An 18,653-nucleotide genomic window follows, 5' to 3' on the forward strand; every position below is an offset into this window, starting at 1 on the left:
CACTTCTTAATCACCTTTTATATATTAAGTTTTGTGGACGATGATATAATTATTGAATTAAATAAATTAAAATTTTAATTTTTAATATATCATAAAAAAATTTAAATTTATATTTTTTATACATGAAATCATTTATTTTATTATTTAAATTATCTTAAGGATTAGATTGTTAATTTAATCTTATCTAATTCCACACAAATGTGGGTAGAAATTTTCTCCAAATTTAAAACATATCTACCACCTACTACCTTGCATAAAATTTAATTCTAATGAAAGATAAGTTTTTAAATATTATAATTTATTCCTTCATCATTTTTTTAGCTTAAAAAGAATAATTTTAAATTATATGGGGGTATATTTTGGTATTTTAAAACTTAAATATAATAATTAAAATTATAATTAAACTACGTGTTTTCAATTTTAAATATTCAATTGGTATTTAGATGATGTATCATTATATAATAATATAATTTTGAATTTAAAATAAAATAATATTTAATTATATAATGACATATTATCTGAGTATTCAATAAAATACTTAAAATTACTCATAATATTAAACCATATTCCATAATCTTGATGGGCATCAAGTATGATAAAATGTCAAAATTCAGGAATCGGTAGTTTTCAAAGGCAGTTATTGCCATTTGGCAACCACTAAAATTTTGATTTGAAAATATAGATGTTCGTTCTGTGGTACAGATTTTAGAATGAGATGTAACAAAATAATTAGTGTAGTCAAAGTTGTTAATTATGATTATCATATTGGGTCAAAATCAATTACATTGAACGAAATAAATTTTAAATCCGGTGATTGATCTTATGAATACTGAATTGGATAAATCAAGAGTTCGATCTTGATATATCACTAATAAAAACTTAAATTTATACTCTCTTATATACGAAGTTTATTCTTTTGTTACTCAAGCAACCCATATGGTGTGAAATTATTATTGGCTTGGCTATACTGACAACATTCTCCACAGAACAAACTATTAAAATATTGTCAAAACATTCAGTAAGCATCACTTTGTAATATGAAAAAAGCCATTAAGCAATGGGCTTCATGCCCCATTTATCTTTAGGCCAACATGGCCTTTTGGGCCCATCTCAGAAATGGCCCAATAGTTGTTGAATTTTTATAAGATAAATTAGTTGGTCTGCAGGAAAATAACAATTCAAGATGAAATTTAAGTCACAATTTTTTTCTTTTTTTTACAATTGGCCTTTCTTTGATTTTAAAAAAAAAAAGCATATTCTTTAATATTCATCAATTGATTCACGTAATTCAGAGTTTTGTATAAAATAAATTACAATAAGAATTGTGAAAATTTGGGAATTATAATATTTATTATAATAAAAATTAATAAATTTTTAAGATAATTTGTTTCAATGATCAAAATCTTATGGATGAGAATGAGACGAGATGAAATTTAAGGATCAAAATCCATCTTCCATGTAGAAAGACTTAATTTATTTGGCCTTAGTGTAAATATTTATGGCCAAATGACTATTTCCCACCCAAAGTATACTGTAATCTCAAGTTTCCACCTTTTAATTATAGAAATATCAAACACCCACTCATGACCGATTAAATTTAACGAAACCCTAATCTCTAAAAATTTAATCTCATTTTCCCTCCTAAAAGTTAAAAAACTAATATTTTTTCCTAAGCTAAGTTTGAAAAGATCGCATTTCCCCCCTAGGGTTTATTTCCAAACCCTTTCATTTTCTTCGGTGCCATCGTCAGCCGTCTTCCCCTCCCGACGATTTCTTTTCCACCGACGGCCCTTCTCAACTCCACCCTAACCCATTCGATACAGAGAGACGTCGTCTGGGAAGAGAAATCGTCTTCTCAGATGAAGATGACTCGTCTTCCCAGAAGACGACTCGTCTTCCCAGAGGACGATGAGTCGTCTCGTCTTCGTCTTTCACGACTTCTTCGATGTCGATCGGGAGTCCAAATAAGAGAAAAAAGATCCCCAAAAGGAAATGATGCTTTGGGAGGGAGAAACCGTCGATAATGGAGTCGGAGATTTCAAAACGAAACTCTAGGGTGAAACTGTGATTTTTTAAAATTTAGGTTGGGGGAAAATTTTAGTTTTTAAAGTTTAGAGGAGTAAAAGTAGATTTTATTTTAGTTTATTTTTAATATTATAGAGAAAATAACGAATTTACCCTTACCACCGTTAGAGTTTTGTTAAATTTAACCGACCATGAGTGGGTGTTTGATGTTTCCATATTTAAATGATAGAAACTTGAGATTACAGCATACCTTGGGTGGGAAATAGACGTTTGGCCAATTTTATTCTAAGAAGTACAGGAATGAGGGAAAAGTATTGGGTTATTTTATAATTATAAAAAATTTAAAAAATAAATATTGGAAAATAATATAAATTTCTAATTGAAATCTTATATATCAATATTGAGCCGGGTCCATTGTCTCCTTTTTTAATAAAAAATTAAAGTTGACTGAAAAACGCCGTTAGAAAATGGAAACGGCGTTTCTGTGAACTCGAGTTTATACTGGAAGAACTTGGGATCCTTAAAAATTCACCTGAGCTGATATCTGACAGAAAAAGCGAGATTGAGTGAAAGACGATGAGCTCAACGCCGGGAACGCACTCGCTGGCCTTTAGAGTGATGCGCCTATGCAGGCCATCTTTATACGTAGAACGTTCACTTTGTTTGGACCCTACCGATCTCTTCGTCGGCGAGGACATTTTCGACGATCCAATCGCCGCCTCCAATCTCCCTCCTCTCTTATCTAGCCACGTGGACTCCTCCAACAACTCTTCGGATCTCAGCTACCGCTCCAGATTCCTCCTCCGCGACCCCTCCGATTCCAGCGGCCTCTCCGGCCTCCTCGTCCTCCCCCAAGCCTTCGGGTTCCTCACTAGCTGACATCTGTCTATTTTTTTAATATATTATTTTGAAAAAGGCTTAAATACAATCCTTCCATTTGTATTGAATAGGGCGATTTATTTGGGAGAGACATTCTGCAGCTACATTAGTATTAACAACAGTTCAACATCTGAAGTAAGAGATGTTATCATTAAGGTAAAATTTTATATATATATACATATACATATATCTATATGTATAAAATTCACATTTTTGAATCGATAAGTTCATATTCTCTTGACAAATTATGCCCATTTTCATTAATAATAGGCGGAAATGCAAACGGACAGGCAGAGGATTCTGCTTTTGGATACATCAAAATCACCTGTTGAATCAATACGTGCAGGAGGACGATACGATTTCATTGTGGAACATGATGTTAAAGAACTTGGACCTCACACGTTAGTTCTTTATATTGTTTTCTTTTGTTCATTTACTTTCTATAACTATGGTAACATCATTAATATTGTTTGTTTTTAAATTTTTAGGCTGGTGTGCACTGCATTGTATGGTGATGGGGATGGAGAGCGAAAATATCTTCCACAATTTTTCAAGTTCATTGCTGCAAATCCTCTTTCTGTACGGACGAAGGTATTAGACGTGTGTCATGCATGATGGAACTTTAAAACGTTTGAATTTAAAGCTTATCTCGCATTTTATACTTATTACTACTCTTTTTGCAGGTTCGCATGGTTAAGGTAGGTTGTCTTTGATTAAATTTTCCGGTGCAAGTTAATGGAAATTCTGGTAAAAAGTGCTGCCTTAGAAAACCATGTTGTAGATAGTTGTATCTTCTATCTCAGGAAATGACATATTTGGAGGCATGCATTGAAAATCATACGAAATTAAACCTTTACATGGACCAAGTTGAGTTTGAGCCTGCTCAGCATTGGAGCGCAACAATGCTGAAAGCTGATGAACCTGATTCCAAGAATAATACTCAAAGTAGGTATGTGACAAATGGCTTATATAGAGGATTTAATGGAAAGATTGTGTCTCTTTTTTTATTTTCACTGAAAGCGTTTTTTGTTTTCAAATATTCTGTATTTTGCTAATTTTCAAAATCTTATTTGTCCCTCTTTCATTTCCATTGATGATGATATGTTTATAGAGAGATATTTAAGTTGCCAGTGCTCATTAGACCTGGAGGAGGGATTCACAACTATCTTTATCAATTAAAAATGACTTCACATGACTCCGCACCTGTGAAAGTTCAAGGAAGTAATGTTCTTGGAAAATTTCAAATAACATGGCGTACAAATTTGGGTGAACCTGGTCGCCTACAGACACAGCAAATTCTTGGCACTGTAAGTTCATTCTTTAATATTCACAGACAAGAAAGCTTCATTCTTTTAGATTTTGACGTAGCTGTCTATTTACAGAAATATTCACCATTTTATTTATTTTTTTATTCTGCCCTTTGTTCTATATTTTCTGTTTTACTTAAAAGATTTTCTTGTGAAGTGATAGATTAATTTAATACAATATGTCTACTACAACAAGAGCAAGTAGCACACTTAGTTTTAGCAGAAACCCTCTCTTATATTAATTGTCATTTCAGCATTTAGAGAATTCTATGGGAGTTTACAAACACATGCTCACATACGTGTATATGGATACATCTCCCTCCAACTATCTGTAGACATGACATGTATGTGCTTAATAATTGGATTCTGTACTCACTGTCTTGAAACTTCCTTCTTCAGCCTTTGACAAGCAAGGAGATTGAGTTGAATGTTGTGGAGATTCCATCTGTTGTCAGTGTAGACAGACCCTTCTTGGTAAATACAGTTTCATTTTGTAGTGTTTTATGTATAAATTATATTGTACCCTCTTTTGTACATATATATTCATTCTTGTGTTGCTAAGAACTTGACTTTTGCATTAAAGAGTTTCAAGTCATTTATATTATCCACTTCTGATTTTCCTTAACTGTTAGTGGGTAAGCAAATGTGTGTTGGTTGGAATATGTTAATTAATTTGGAAACTGAATGATTCTGTGTTTCATGCAGTTACACTTGAAGCTTTCAAACCTGACAGATAAGGAACAGGGCCCCTTTGAGGTTTGGTTGTCACCAAGTGATTCACGTGAGGAAACAGTAGTTATGATTAATGGGCTCCAGATAATGGTAATGCATTTTTATGAATTCCGATGCTCATCTTTCATATGTCTATAAAAATAGGGCATATGATAGATATATGTATGTGGAATTACTTCTTTACAGTGGTAGTGATAGATAGATTTGGCTGTCTACAGGTCTTACCTCAGGTGGAGGCTTTTGGTTCTGCAGATGTTCACTTGGTATGAACAACAGTTTTATCTGTTCTTTCAGGACCATCTTATTTCAGGCTTTTAATTTGGTCTAAATTTTAGATGTATACCCATTTAAAATCTGGTTTGAATTGTTAAGTTTTTTAGCATCGAACCGTTTAGAACATAAAAGAAGGTTGTTGCTTAGGTGTTCAAAACTTCTACCAGAAAAGCTTAAAATGATTCAGAGCATTAGGTTGAATCTGAATAATATTTCTCATATGTTTGGGTTCCATTGCTATGGTCTATGACTGATTATAATAGAAAGTTGTATTATCAGAGTCTTATATATCACTGCACACCTTAATTTCAGTCAAAGATGCAGGAAAGATAGATTACCCTGTTGTTTTATGTGTATTATGAGTGTGACAATTGCATCCTCCATCAATACTTCACCTATTGATTCCCAACCCTCTTCGTTACCTTAGTGTTATTATATTCAACTATATACACTTGAGTCATGGGTTTGGGAGTTGGGATGCTACTGAAATTGGTTGATCAAAAATCTCCATCATTTATTGTACCTTCATTAAAAGAAGAAGGCCTAGAATAAAAAAGGAACGATGATGACAAGCAATAGAATGAAGGTAAAAATGTGCATTTCCAGGCAGATGCTTCACATGCATTCGACTATGATCTTATGTAACAATGGCTACACACAGCCATGCAAAATTGACTAATATGAATCAGATTTTCATCTCCCACCAGTAGGCTACGGTTTATGGCACAAACTGTGCATGCCTCACTGTAAAAGCACAACCATGAGGGAATTTTTCTCTTTGTTTTGCTTATGATAAAGACGCTTGCCAATTCTTTTCACAGGAATTTTTTCTTTTTGTTTGGATAACAGACAACTGTTATGTGCATCACATCCTCCTGCTTTATATTGTGCGCCATATTGAATTGCATATGGCTGGGTTTTTATTTTATTGTCTGAGCTATTTTCCTGGTGCTGTCTCTATGTATGCAGAATCTGATTGCTACCAAACTTGGAGTTCAAAGAATCACAGGTATTTCCTTGTATGATAAAAGAGAGAAAAAAGCCTATGACCCACTGCCTGATTTGGAGGTTGGTAATTTATACTCTCAAAAGAAACTATTTTGGATATTCCTATTCCAATCAATACAAATTGGCATGCATGAACAATCAAATAGTTGATACAGGCATTGTGTTATATAATTCGAGTTGGTCTGCTCAATCATGCTTGTCACGCTGCTTACCCAATTTATCTATTTTATTTTGATTATTGTTGTATCTTTGATAAATAATGAATCCTGTTTGCAGTTTAATTCTTTGATGCTGAACTCACTTCTTAGATTACCACTTGATAACTCTCTGAACGTGTTGCAGATATTTGTGGATCTCGATTGATATATTGGATTGTTTCAGTCAGTTAAGTCTGCAGAAGCTGAATTAGCACCATTTGTTTTTAGGGGTGATTTCTGTCAAACTCAGCAATGTCACAATGCTCATTCATCCTTCGGGGTATTAGTGAATCTGATGCAGAGCCACGTAACACCCAATTCATCTTAGCTTGTTGACTGTTGACAGCTGTTGGTCATCAGCAAGTTTGAAACGATGCTGTGCTTTAACATGAAGTCCACTCCTGCAATGCAAGTTTATCTCTTTATGATAACTCACATGGTTAAGATTTTTCAAGAATGATGAAATGCAATTCCATACCTTGCCGCCAGTTGAGATTATCATTGATACTAATTGTTTCCATACTAACTAGTTTTGTCAGTGAATTAGACAAGCTCCATTGTATTTTTTAGACATTGAAGGAAAAACCCAAGTGTCAATTGGTACACAAATTTATTCTACTATTGGGTACTTAAAATTTTCATTATTTTGTGATTCATTCTTTATCTCTAGCTGACCGTAACTTGCCACCCAATTCCTTGAGCCGAAATTCATTTTTTGGGAAATTTGACTGTCGATTGAACCTGTTAACATTCGGTTTTCAGTGAGGTTGGATTCTGTCTTGATTCAGGTTTTTATTTACGTTATAATCAGTGTTAAGTTCTGATATTGCAAGTATAAATTTTGTAAATTAGACAAGCTGCATTATATTAATTAGTCAATAATTTGAGTACAAGTTGCAGGTCCAGGTCGAGACTCGCAGAAGATAAAACAAAAGCATAAAACGACAAAGATTAGACAGGATTGCAGGTCCAGGTCGAGACTCGCAGAAGTTAAAACAAAAGCATGAAACGACAAAGCAGTAGACAGGATTTGTCGGTTAATTACAATCCAAACTCAAACTCAGACATATGAGCCGCCGGACAATGCCCAGTTAGCTTCACTTCCAACACGTGGCATATTGGTGGTCATCCTTGATTGGACATCAGCCTGGAAACAAGCCCCACAGATCACTCCCTCACTGTCAATTCTAGGCATCGGCTTCATCTGACTCCTTGGATGCTCAAAGCTCATCAACCCTTGCTCACTGTGGAACATGCACCCTGCAACCATCCAACATCACAATTTTAAGCACACAAAACTTAAACACTTCACCCAGTTGGGTTTATCGGGCCAAAAATTCCCCTTTGTACACATACCAGTTGGAAATGGCGCAAATGATTTATCACAACTTGCTTTTATGACACCCAAGTCATCAGAAATGATAACTGATCCATCCGCAGCAATCCCCCAAAAGAGCCTCACCTTTTCATCTGCTCCCTGCAAACCCAAAAACATTTTACAAATTAAATAAATATTAGCATAAATGCTTTCATTGATCTGTAATTTCAGAGGACTTGCCAGTGCAGCAAAAATGCTTCCAGCCTTGTTGTCATAAACCACAAAGCCGAAGCTACCATCAAGATCCTGCAGAACCTGATGGGCCGGGTAAGGGCCGCGATCACGGAGTGTCCTGTATGCTTCAATCACAAGCATCGCCTCATTGCTTCCTTTTGATAATCCATACTGTTTGTTGAGATTGCTTAAGTTGTTTAAGCTCCCCATGAATATACAATACATGTTATCTACCCCACAAAACAGCCTGCCATTTAAGTACCTAAAAATGTCAAAAAACTTTTAAAAAATTTACATAAGTAAATGCAGTTGGGAAAAAGAAAGAAAGATTTACCTTCTTGAGGTGGGGTAAGGGTTTTGGGGAGGAACGTAAGCAAGGGAAGCTGCATTGGCAAAGTTTATTAGAAATGTGTTTGAAGGATGAGACTCAACAAAGTCTTTGCATGTCTCTTCAGGGAGCTTTGGCTTTCTGAGCGAACTTAAAGAAGCAGGACTAAGCAGCTCCTGAGGCGGATTCACCAGGCCTTTGTTGAATATTGCCAACATGTTTGCTTATTTTCTTCTGTTTTTTAAAAGAAAAAGAAGTGAAAACGAATCAGACGAACGAGTGGATAGAGAAGATGATAAATCGGAGTTGAGAAACAGCAAATGGGATGAAGAAATTTGGGTGGAGAGTGGAAATATTTATCGTAAAAAGTATGGCCAACGTGGCAACATTATCCAAAACTCAAGACACTTCTGGTTTTCCACAACTAGAGTTTGACTACTATATACATATAAAAATGGATATTTTATGTTGTCAACAAATGAATTTAATTAATTATATTATTTATCTATATTATCAAACAGTAAAATTAATTATATTTGATAATTGTTTTATTTATTATATTAATTAAAAATAAAATATTTATTTTAAAATTTTAATAAATAAAAATAAAAAAATTAATATATAAATTGGATATAACAATACGATTATTTTTTGTATCATTAGTAAAATTATATGTCTAAGATATATTATTATACTATTGATTATATAATATATCACATAAAATTATTATTATTTTTTTTAAATATTAACAGAATAAAAGATAAGTTATTATGAATTTATGATAAAACATATTATCCGGTACTGACAGTTACTGTGAGAGGATGAAAACGTCGCATGTTGTCAGTCTTATCCATTAGAATTTTGGTAAGTTGTGGCGATGACAATGATCCGAGTCAGCACAATCACAGCATTGATGATTTTTTTTTTTATTATATCTGCGAATCTGAGCCGTTCCTTACGTGTCCACGTGCCAAACTCATCACTTTCTTTCCATTTTTATTTTTTAGATTCTTAACAGAGTGTGCCAAAATGGTATGGAAAATATTTCAAAATGAGATTTTACTTGCACAAAATCCTAATTGAAATTCAATAAAATTATATGTGTAAATATTGTATATAATTTTATATATAAATAATAATATATTATAATACAATTAAATATTATTTTATATTTAATTTTAATTATTTAATTATATGATAATATATTATATATTATAATTAATTAAATATTATTTATGTATAAAAAATTATATGCATAACATGACTCATTGAAATTTGGGGTACAACTTGGCTCAGACAAGTGTATTTCAAAAGAGAGTTTCAGCCTAATAATTCTATTTGTAATTGATCTATTATTTATATAAATAATATTATTTTATTTTTAATAATATTTTTTATCTTATTAATAATATTATATCTGTTTAGTTATATAATAATTATTATTAAATATTATTTTATTTTTAATTTAAAATTATTTATTTATATAATAATAATTATTATTTATACATAAAATTATACGATAAACATAACCCTTATAATATCATAGGATAACAACACTTTAGTAAAAACAAAAGCCCACGATCAACCGTTGGATCTTTCAAACTCATCTTTACAACGGTCAAAAACTCATGAAACTACACTCACATGAGGCCGCCATTGATGATGTGTCTGGCACAAGCCCATTTTTTGTGGACCGAGAAAAGGCCATAGAATTGGGCTTGATGTGTTGTTATACACTACTACTAAATTTACTATTAAAACCAAAATTAAATTAGAAAATCAAATCAACAATATGATATTTATAAGAAATGTTTAGGCGGCCCGATTAACACAAATTGGCATTAATGGGCATCCTTGTAATTTAGCTTCCCCATGTTTTAAGAATCCAGATATTTCGACGTTCAAATAAATCATGATCATCACTTAGTGGGTGGACAGAGATTCCGGCTGGAGTGTTCTAGATGAGTACGTACACTTCCGTGTACGGATAAAAGAAAACACAACAAATTGGCATCAATGGGCATCCTTGTAATTTAGCTTCCCCATGTTTTAAGAATCCAGATATTTCGACGTTCAAATAAATCATGATCATCAGTTAATGGGTGGACAGAGATCCCGGCTGGAGTGTTCTAGATGAGTACGTACACTTCCGTGTACGGATAAAAGAAAACATAACAACGACCCGTTTGTCTCGACGCGAAAAAAAAATTCGCCCGGATCACTACGACAGTCCTTTCACTGAGAAAAAACATACGCGGAACCTCCGCGGAAAGATGACCTACACGTGTCCCTTGTCTGCTTGTAGCACGGGGTCTTGGTGCATCGCCCCTCACGGTTTGTTTCTTTCAGGTTTAGATCAGTGAACATAATCTGCCACGTCAGAAAAGCGGGGACCACGTTGACTATACAAACGTCAGTGCTGACACAGCGTCAACAGCGTTGGGGCCCATGATGGGAAGACGACACGTGACATCGTATGGCTAGAAATTTAAAAAAAATTAACTTGGTGTGGTTCAACTTGAATTCGTAGTCAAAATTTTAACGCGCACATTATTTTGGTGGGAAAAGGACTATTTCCCACCCATTTTTTACCCCGCTCTAAAAGCCATATCCAAGACAGATCAAAAATCACTTTTCTCACCTATGACCAAACTGTCATCCATTTTTTCAGTTAAGGATAGGGATAAAATTGTTGTTTTAATTATAAACCTCAAAACTTTAAAATTTCACCATTTTTCCCTCCAAGTTTTAAAAACTAACACCTCAACTCATCCTCAAAGTTTAAAAAGTTTAGATTTCACCCTTAGGGTTTGCTTTCTTCTTCGACCACCACCGACGACCGACGCATTCTACCAATCTCTCATCTCCGATTACAAAGGACAACGAAAGACGACCCTTCATCTCCCAGATCTGGACGACGAAACATCGTCAAGATCTGGAAAAACAGACGAAGGACGACGCTTCGTCATATAGTGGTGCGACGAAGAGATCTTTGTATCTTCGTCGCATCATGCGATGAGGAGATGAAGATCTCTTCGTCGCATCATGCGATGAGGAGATGAAGATCTCTTCGTCGCACCAGGAGAAAGAGGAGGTCGGTGACGACGTCGGAAGATGAAGTTGAAGAACAAGGGTGAAACTGCTATTTTTTAAAGTTATAGGGGGTTGCATTTTAAAAAATATGAAAACCCTAGGTTTGGGGTTGAACATGTTACTTTTCAAAGTTTAAAAACTTTAGGTAAAAGTGAAATATTAGTTTTTAAAACCTATGAGGGATGAAAAGTAATAAACTTTATAATTTTTTAATATAAACAGTAAAATGACTATTTTACCCTTTTCTTTAACAGAAAAAATGGATGACAGTTTGGTCACGGGTAGGAAAAGTGGTTTTTGATCTACCATGGGTATGGGTTTGAGAATGGGGTAAAAAATGGGTGGGACATAGTCCTTTTCCCTTATTTTGGCCCTTGGAAAATCTTGCTCCCGCTTGGTTAATGGTTTAATTGGAGTCGTTTTCGCACAAAGAATAATACATTTAATTTTGCCTGGTGGTAAATTATATTGGTGTTAAATTATATTGTTTGGACTCATATAAATAAATGGCTGATGTGTGAACGTGATAAATGATATTCTAATTAAGCGGCCTTCAGAACTTTAGGGTTTGAATAAAATAAAAAATATATATCTTGTTTTAGCAAATTGCAGGAGAGGTGAAAAATGAAGATATCAGGGGGCCACCGCCCACCCAATTTTGCTCTAAAAAAAATCTGGAATTAATTGTAATCTATACTAAAGGAACAATACATTAACAAACACAGATGAAAGGCTCCAGCCTATAACCAAAAATTGCCCATCTTTGTTCATGAAGTGTTGTGGGCAGCACATTCATGATATTTTGGCAAATCTTGTGGTTCACTTGCCTTGCAGCATGTTATTTGATAAGAGTAGGCATCTAAGGCAATGAAAAACTAGTTGGTTCAAAACTTATTGACAACATATTAATATCAATTTTTCAAATAGATAAATTATCTGATGTTTACGGTTGTAAAATTGAATTTCGTATTTTTTCTTGGTATGGTTGGTTGAGATCCAACTAAGTTGAGAAAGGTAACTCTCAACTAGATTTAAAGGTAGAGAAAACCCTTGATAAAGTCAATGGGGGTTAACTGACCCCCTTGACTTCAAAATATTATCAAATAATTTTTAGTTGATATCTCTTAATTTTAATTTTTTTTGATATAAACATTAAATTTTATTTGTCCTTATTTAAATTTTATTATTTTTTCGTTAACTCTTTTATATTTTATTTTTATTCAATATTGACCTCTAAATTTTAGATGTTAAGACTTATTTATATACTTCGAGCATTTTATATTTCAAAATCAGTGTATTTCAATGTTCAAATAATTTAAATTATATATTTAACGATAAATAATACATATTTTTCAATATTATTTTTAAACAATTAACCTATTTGACTATCAATCAAATGATTCAACTATCAGTTAGATCGAATTGTTTTTTTATGAGATTGATGTCTAATCTGATTTAAAAAATATTGGTTATGACATGGTATAGTTTTTTGTCCTTGGTTTATTTGAATCTAACTTTATTATTCTTAATTATATTTGTTCTAAATAAAATTTTATCAAATATCCCTTAAAATAAAATAAAAATAAAAATAAAAACTTCTAGATTCATAAAATCAAACCATATCAAATTAATATGGTACGATACAATATGATTTGTTAAAATTTGTCGTAGTATAATAAATGTTAGATTCAACTGAAAAACTAAAGTTGACTTATTATATTTGTCCACTTACATTACATATAAAAGTCAAAGGACTATTTTCCATCTAAGTTTTAATGTGAAAATAAATATATATTCGTAATATTTTAAAAATCTAAACACTCACTAATCGATCAACTGTTATTAAAATTTTCTATTAGAATTAAAGGTAAAATACTTATTTTATTAATAATATTAAAAAATATATAATTTTATCTTATTTTTTAATTATGAAAACTCGTATTTTATTTTGAGATTTAATTTTGAAAAATAATTTTTTTTTTTAAATCCTTAGAGTTTTCTCTTTTCTCCAGCAATAATGGCTAAATTAATTATATATTATTTAGATGAATAATTAGTAAATAGTTTGATTGATTATCAAAAACCATGAAATGCCATAAATAAATAAGCAGAACATGGTTTACCATAATTGACTAAACCAGAAACCAAATTGATCATGTGCTTACCTTAATTTAGTCAAGAACCAACCAATACTCAGTCTATCTCCATATAATTCAAAAAACTTAGTTTATTTTTTAATATTTTAAGAATAAATAATTCTTTGATATAAAAATAAAAAGATTTAATAATCCCTGAAATTATTGCTATGGTAGTTACATGATTAAAATTAATCTTAAAATGGCAGTCAGGTGCAGGCGGTTGACCGGGTATTCCCGGTCACTCACCCTATAAATAGCCGCGATTTGATCGTGCAAAACTAATAACGGTTGCACAATCTCATATTCCTCCAGCTGTCTCTCGAGAATCTTCTCTTCTCACATTAACGCTTTTATATATACATATCGGCAGCTCAATTTTACCTCCTCCTCTTCATTTTTCTCTCTTCGCCTGCGATTTGTCAATCTAATTTCGTCCCTTTTTTCTCGAGTGTGTTGTGCATGGCAGTGAGTTTATTATCGAATGAAGTATCAGACTTGTGCATTGGAAAGCCTTCGTTGAGGGCAATCTCGGTCGTTTCCGCCACCGTTGCGGACGCTCTGACGGCGCTGAAAAGATTCGGCGAGACTTATATTAGTGTTTGGAGCTGTGATCATTCACAACGTAGGAGGAAAGCCATAGCGAGCGGTGAGGATCCATGTAAATGTGTTGGGAAAGTTTGTATGGTGGATATCATTTGCTTCCTGTGTAAAGAAGAAAATTTGTTGAACCCTGCCTCTGCTTTTCAGGCCCCTGTTTCGGTTCTGTTACCTAAGGCTTCTGGAATCGTTAGGCATTTAGAACCCACTGCGAGGTTTGTGTTTCTTATTTTGATTTAGAATTTGCTGGCTTTTATGAAGGAGATCGTGAAATTTTTTAATTTTAATTTTATGGATCTAGTGATATTGTAACCCTAATATATTTTCATTGTATTTGTCTCTTACCACCCTAAATGGTAGGCTGATGTTGGAGTTCGTCTCCTTTGTTTGAATCCATGTCTTCATCTGAAGAAACTTGCTCAAAGCTCCTCCCCCTTCATTTGGATTCATGAATTCTTCTTGACTCTGTTATTTTATTTGTGATAACTAAGATACAAATCCGAGACTATATCTTGACTGTTTTCGGTTCTTGTGGTGTATGGATTCAGATATTTTTATATGATTTCTTTTAATAAATCTAATTGGTTTAGAATTTGCTGGCTTTTATGAAGGAGATCGTGAAATTTTTTAATTTTAATTTTATGGATCTAGTGATATTGTAACCCTAATATATTTTCATTGTATTTGTCTCTTGCCACCCTAAATGGTAGGCTGATGTTGGAGTTCGTCTCCTTTATTTGAATCCATGTCTTCATCTGAAGAAACTTGCTCAAAGCTCCTCCCCCTTCATTTGGATTCATGAATTCTTCTTGACTCTGTTATTTTATTTGTGATAACTAAGATACAAATCCGAGACTATATCTTGACTGTTTTCGGTTCTTGTGGTGTATGGATTCAGATATTTTTATATGATTTCTTTTAATAAATCTAATTGGTTTAGAATTTGCTGGCTTTTATGAAGGAGATCGTGAAATTTTTTAATTTTAATTTTATGGATCTAGTGATATTGTAACCCTAATATATTTTCATTGTATTTGTCTCTTGCCACCCTAAATGGTAGGCTGATGTTGGAGTTCGTCTCCTTTATTTGAATCCATGTCTTCATCTGAAGAAACTTGCTCAAAGCTCCTCCCCCTTCATTTGGATTCATGAATTCTTCTTGACTCTGTTATTTTATTTGTGATAACTAAGATACAAATCCGAGACTATATCTTGACTGTTTTCGGTTCTTGTGGTGTATGGATTCAGATATTTTTATATGATTTCTTTTAATAAATCTAATTGGTTTTTTATTGATTTTGCAGCTTGTTGGATGCCATAAATTTGATGCTTGAAGGTGCGCAGAACATTGTTATACCATTGCCCAGAAGGAAGAAAATTGCGCAGAAAGCGTCCTTAAAGTCCACCCTTCATAACGATCGTGAGTATTGCTGGCTCACTCAAGAAGACATAATTCGTTACTTTCTCAATTCAATCGGAATCATTGGCTCCACTTCAAACCGCCCCGTCAATTCTCTAAACATTATTGATGATTCCAACATTCTTGCAATTCATTATGATCAACCTGCTGCTCAGGCCTTACCCTTGATTGCTCAATCCCACATCACACAAACCTCTGTTGCCGTTGTTGATGATGGTGGCAATTTGATTGGAGATATCTCACCTTTTGCACTGAATTGCTGTGATGAGACAGTTGCTGCCGCGATAGCAACCCTGTCGGTTGATGATCTGATGGCTTATGTGGACTGCAGTACACCTCCGAAGGACCTAGTAGCGGTGGTGAAGAAAAGGCTGGAAGATAAGAACATGGGGGCTTTTGTGGAGTTGATGGAGGATGATTGGGGAATTTCGTCTTCATGTTCATCGGACGACGAGGGTAGTCCAAGTTCAGGAAGAAGTGGGAGGTCTGGAGGGTACTATGCAAGAGTTGTGAGCAGGTCAGAGGCAATTGTTTGTTACCCTTGGAGCTCATTGATGGCTGTGATTATTCAGGCACTTGCTCGCCGAGTGAATTATGTGTGGGTTGTTGATGAAGATGGCACCCTGGCTGGAATTGTTACATTTGCCGGAATACTGAAAGTTTTTCGCCAACATTTGAGGAGCAAGACAGAACCTGAGAATCCAGGCTTCAACACGATGGCTTCACCTCAAGGCAATAATGTTTTCTAAATAGTAGATTATGAGACTTCAGGCATATGGAAAACCTTGAAATAAAAACTGAACCTGCAAAGAGTATGGATAATTATATGTTGGAGAAAACCTTAAAAAAATATATAAAATTTTGCTGCTCCATTTTGAGCGATTAAAGCTTGGAAATGGTGCTCTGTTTTGTTTTCTTTCTTTCTCATGTTTTTGGGATGGCAGCCTAGGACCATATCAAACATAGGATACAGGTTTTTCCACCTAAAATTATACAATATTATGCCAGATGAGTTTGTATAATTACATAAACATAATATAAAGTTTGAACTTTGTATATAGATTTGAATTCTTAGAATTATTTGAGTGCCCTCGTATTCCTTTCAAAACAGTTGTGACGTTTGAATGTTTTACAAGTGAAATAAATGGCAGGCATATACCAAGCACATTCCTGCTGCTTCCTGAAATTTGAAAGACAGAATTAAGTTATTTGAGATGTGCATAAACGTTGCCTTTAGACATCATAGCATCAGATTTATCAACTGCAGCTAAGACTAGTGATTTTCACTCAACTAGCTCTCAGAAGCAATGGTAAACTGCATTGTTCAACTTTGTGCCTTGTTTACAAGAAAAATATAGGAAACAACCATAAAGAAGCTAGTTTTGACTCAGATGGTATGCTTACCAGCACAATGTCGTCAATTGGCTGTTCTCGGAAGGAGAGCAAGGCCCCAATTGTATAAGGCTCTAACTTCATTACCATCAATTGGCAATGCTAAACTATGTTTTCGCCAGCCTTTATGAGAAGCTCTTCACACGCATCAACAAGAAGAGATGCAATTCTATCCCTACTCACTAACTGATAATCTAGACCCTTGAGTACTCTTTTCTGTTTCTCAACAGACACGACATCATTTCTTGAAAGGAGACTTCTCAGCTCACGACTATGGCCTAACTGGTCCACAGCCAACAGACTCATGGGCTCCAAAGCTATGGCTTTGGAGACTTGCATAACATCATCTGTGTATGCGGGAGATGGTTTTTTCAAACTTAAAGGTGATAAACTGTCGTTTCATTAAACCTTGGACACTAAATGAAATGGGCTTACTTGGACATAGACCTGGGGAAAAGGGGGCCGGGCCATTGGAGAGAAGAACTAGTTTGGGCTCTAATATCAAAAAAGTCTTATGTAGCAGCAGCATGGCCGGGTGAGACCAAGCCCCGGCTTTTGGGCTCGTATTTTTTTTTAATATTTTTAAATTTCCATTTAAATTTTATATTGATTTCATTAATAATTTAATATATTCAAACATAAAAATATAAAAATAATTTAAATTTGAGAAATAATTATAAATAATTAATATAATTAATTAATTTTGCAACTGATAATATTTATGTAGCATTGATTTGGACTTTGATAATTAAAAAATATAATGTGTAATTACAAAATTTAAATTACGAGTAAATAAAATAAAAATTAAATTTTGTATAAACTTAAGTGTCATCTTTTAAATCAAAGTCTTCCAAATTAATCCCATAACTTTTTTTTATTTTCTATTTTATTGTTAATATATTCTTCTAAAACATTATTTATATTACTGATAATTTTTACTTAAAATTAAAGTATTGTTACTTTAAAAAAATTAATAAATAAAATTGTAATAAAAATTATGATTATATTTGTTATATATTAAATATTTAAGATGAAGGTTTTAATCAAGTTATCTATTTTATTATCCGTCATATTACTCATAATTATTTGATAATCAAACAAAATAATATTATTTAAATTACTAGTTACTCAAATATTATCATCAAATCGAGCAGCGAACTTCTCAACTCTTAGCAGGATTTGGCCCAGTTTGTAAAGTTCATGCATGAAATCATTTCTCAATCTCACAATATAAAATTTAATTATTGTTATTATTGTTTTCATATGAACTAATAATGTCTCCATTTGCATCACCTAAACCTTATTATTAAATTACCTTTTTTTTTTCTTTTCAAAATTCATGACATTTTTTATGTTCCAGAATAGTTTGTTATGTAAATTATATGATAATGATAATAATTATGTGTTATCATGTAATTAAATAATTTCAAATTAAAAATAAAGTAATAATCGATCACATGATGATACATAGTATTTAGACATATTTTGTTTATTCAAATGTTTATATGTACCATTGTTCCAAAAGGTTTGTTCCTATTTAAGGTTTGATCCATTAACAAAGTCTCACTTACTAACTTTGGAAAATTCAAATATTTATCTGTTAATTGTTATTATTAGAAAAATCCATTAGTAATAAGAGTATGATTATCATTTAATCAGTAATATTTAAAAAAAAATTGCTTTTCTCAACTTAGTTTTAAAGACTTATCTTT

At 33.0% G+C, this 18,653-nt stretch overlaps 3 protein-coding genes across 5 annotated transcripts; 2 read left to right on the forward strand and 1 right to left on the reverse strand.

Annotated features, from left to right (window-relative positions):
• Positions 1-2,474: 2,474 nt before the first annotated feature.
• LOC123193202 (trafficking protein particle complex subunit 13-like) lies at positions 2,475-7,208 on the forward strand. Of its 2 annotated transcripts, XR_006497027.1 has the most exons (13): positions 2,475-2,888; positions 2,976-3,060; positions 3,175-3,305; positions 3,393-3,495; positions 3,588-3,602; positions 3,708-3,853; positions 4,016-4,211; positions 4,611-4,685; positions 4,917-5,033; positions 5,162-5,206; positions 6,186-6,284; positions 6,567-6,983; positions 7,020-7,208. XR_006497027.1 is itself a non-coding variant. In XM_044606028.1 (12 exons), the coding sequence occupies exons 1-12, from the start codon at positions 2,602-2,604 to the stop codon at positions 6,585-6,587; spliced, it is 1,320 nt and encodes a 439-aa protein (XP_044461963.1). In that variant the 5' UTR covers positions 2,475-2,601; the 3' UTR covers positions 6,588-7,208. The 2 variants fall into 2 exon arrangements, 1 of the variants encoding a protein (XP_044461963.1); XM_044606028.1 differs by having other exon boundaries at positions 6,567-7,208.
• Positions 7,209-7,260: 52 nt separating this feature from the next.
• On the reverse strand, positions 7,261-8,648 carry LOC123193204 (stem-specific protein TSJT1-like). 2 transcript variants are annotated; one of them, XM_044606030.1, is made up of 4 exons: positions 8,308-8,648; positions 7,980-8,220; positions 7,778-7,898; positions 7,261-7,681 (listed from the first exon to the last, which is right to left on the reverse strand). In XM_044606030.1, the coding sequence occupies exons 1-4, from the start codon at positions 8,517-8,519 to the stop codon at positions 7,482-7,484; spliced, it is 774 nt and encodes a 257-aa protein (XP_044461965.1). In that variant the 5' UTR covers positions 8,520-8,648; the 3' UTR covers positions 7,261-7,481. The 2 variants fall into 2 exon arrangements, with proteins under 2 accessions (XP_044461965.1, XP_044461964.1); XM_044606029.1 differs by having other exon boundaries at positions 7,980-8,235; positions 8,308-8,636.
• A 5,156-nt stretch (positions 8,649-13,804) lies between these two features.
• Positions 13,805-16,465, forward strand: LOC123193313 (CBS domain-containing protein CBSX5-like). The gene is made up of 2 exons (XM_044606215.1): positions 13,805-14,344; positions 15,434-16,465. The coding sequence occupies exons 1-2, from the start codon at positions 13,992-13,994 to the stop codon at positions 16,296-16,298; spliced, it is 1,218 nt and encodes a 405-aa protein (XP_044462150.1). The 5' UTR covers positions 13,805-13,991; the 3' UTR covers positions 16,299-16,465.
• Positions 16,466-18,653: the final 2,188 nt, after the last annotated feature.

Source organism: Mangifera indica, chromosome 12 (genome assembly GCF_011075055.1).
Source record: "Mangifera indica cultivar Alphonso chromosome 12, CATAS_Mindica_2.1, whole genome shotgun sequence".
In the NCBI taxonomy this organism is placed as follows: Eukaryota; Viridiplantae; Streptophyta; class Magnoliopsida; order Sapindales; family Anacardiaceae; genus Mangifera; species Mangifera indica.

Bases quoted from the DNA above. Each gene is read 5' to 3' on its own strand.
- LOC123193313 (XM_044606215.1), top strand. From the start codon at position 13,992: ATGGCAGTGAGTTTATTATCGAATGAAGTATCAGACTTGTGCATTGGA. The intron at 14,345-15,433 runs GTTTGTGTTTCT...TTGATTTTGCAG, and splicing joins CATTTAGAACCCACTGCGAG to CTTGTTGGATGCCATAAATT.
- LOC123193204 (XM_044606029.1), bottom strand. From the start codon at position 8,519: ATGTTGGCAATATTCAACAAAGGCCTGGTGAATCCGCCTCAGGAGCTG. The intron at 7,899-7,979 runs GCAAGTCCTCTG...TTGGGTTTGCAG, and splicing joins GAAGCATTTTTGCTGCACTG to GGAGCAGATGAAAAGGTGAG. The intron at 7,682-7,777 runs GTATGTGTACAA...GGATGGTTGCAG, and splicing joins ATTTGCGCCATTTCCAACTG to GGTGCATGTTCCACAGTGAG.
- LOC123193202 (XM_044606028.1), top strand. From the start codon at position 2,602: ATGAGCTCAACGCCGGGAACGCACTCGCTGGCCTTTAGAGTGATGCGC. The intron at 2,889-2,975 runs GTTCCTCACTAG...TGTATTGAATAG, and splicing joins GTCCTCCCCCAAGCCTTCGG to GGCGATTTATTTGGGAGAGA. The intron at 6,285-6,566 runs GTTGGTAATTTA...AACGTGTTGCAG, and splicing joins ACCCACTGCCTGATTTGGAG to ATATTTGTGGATCTCGATTG.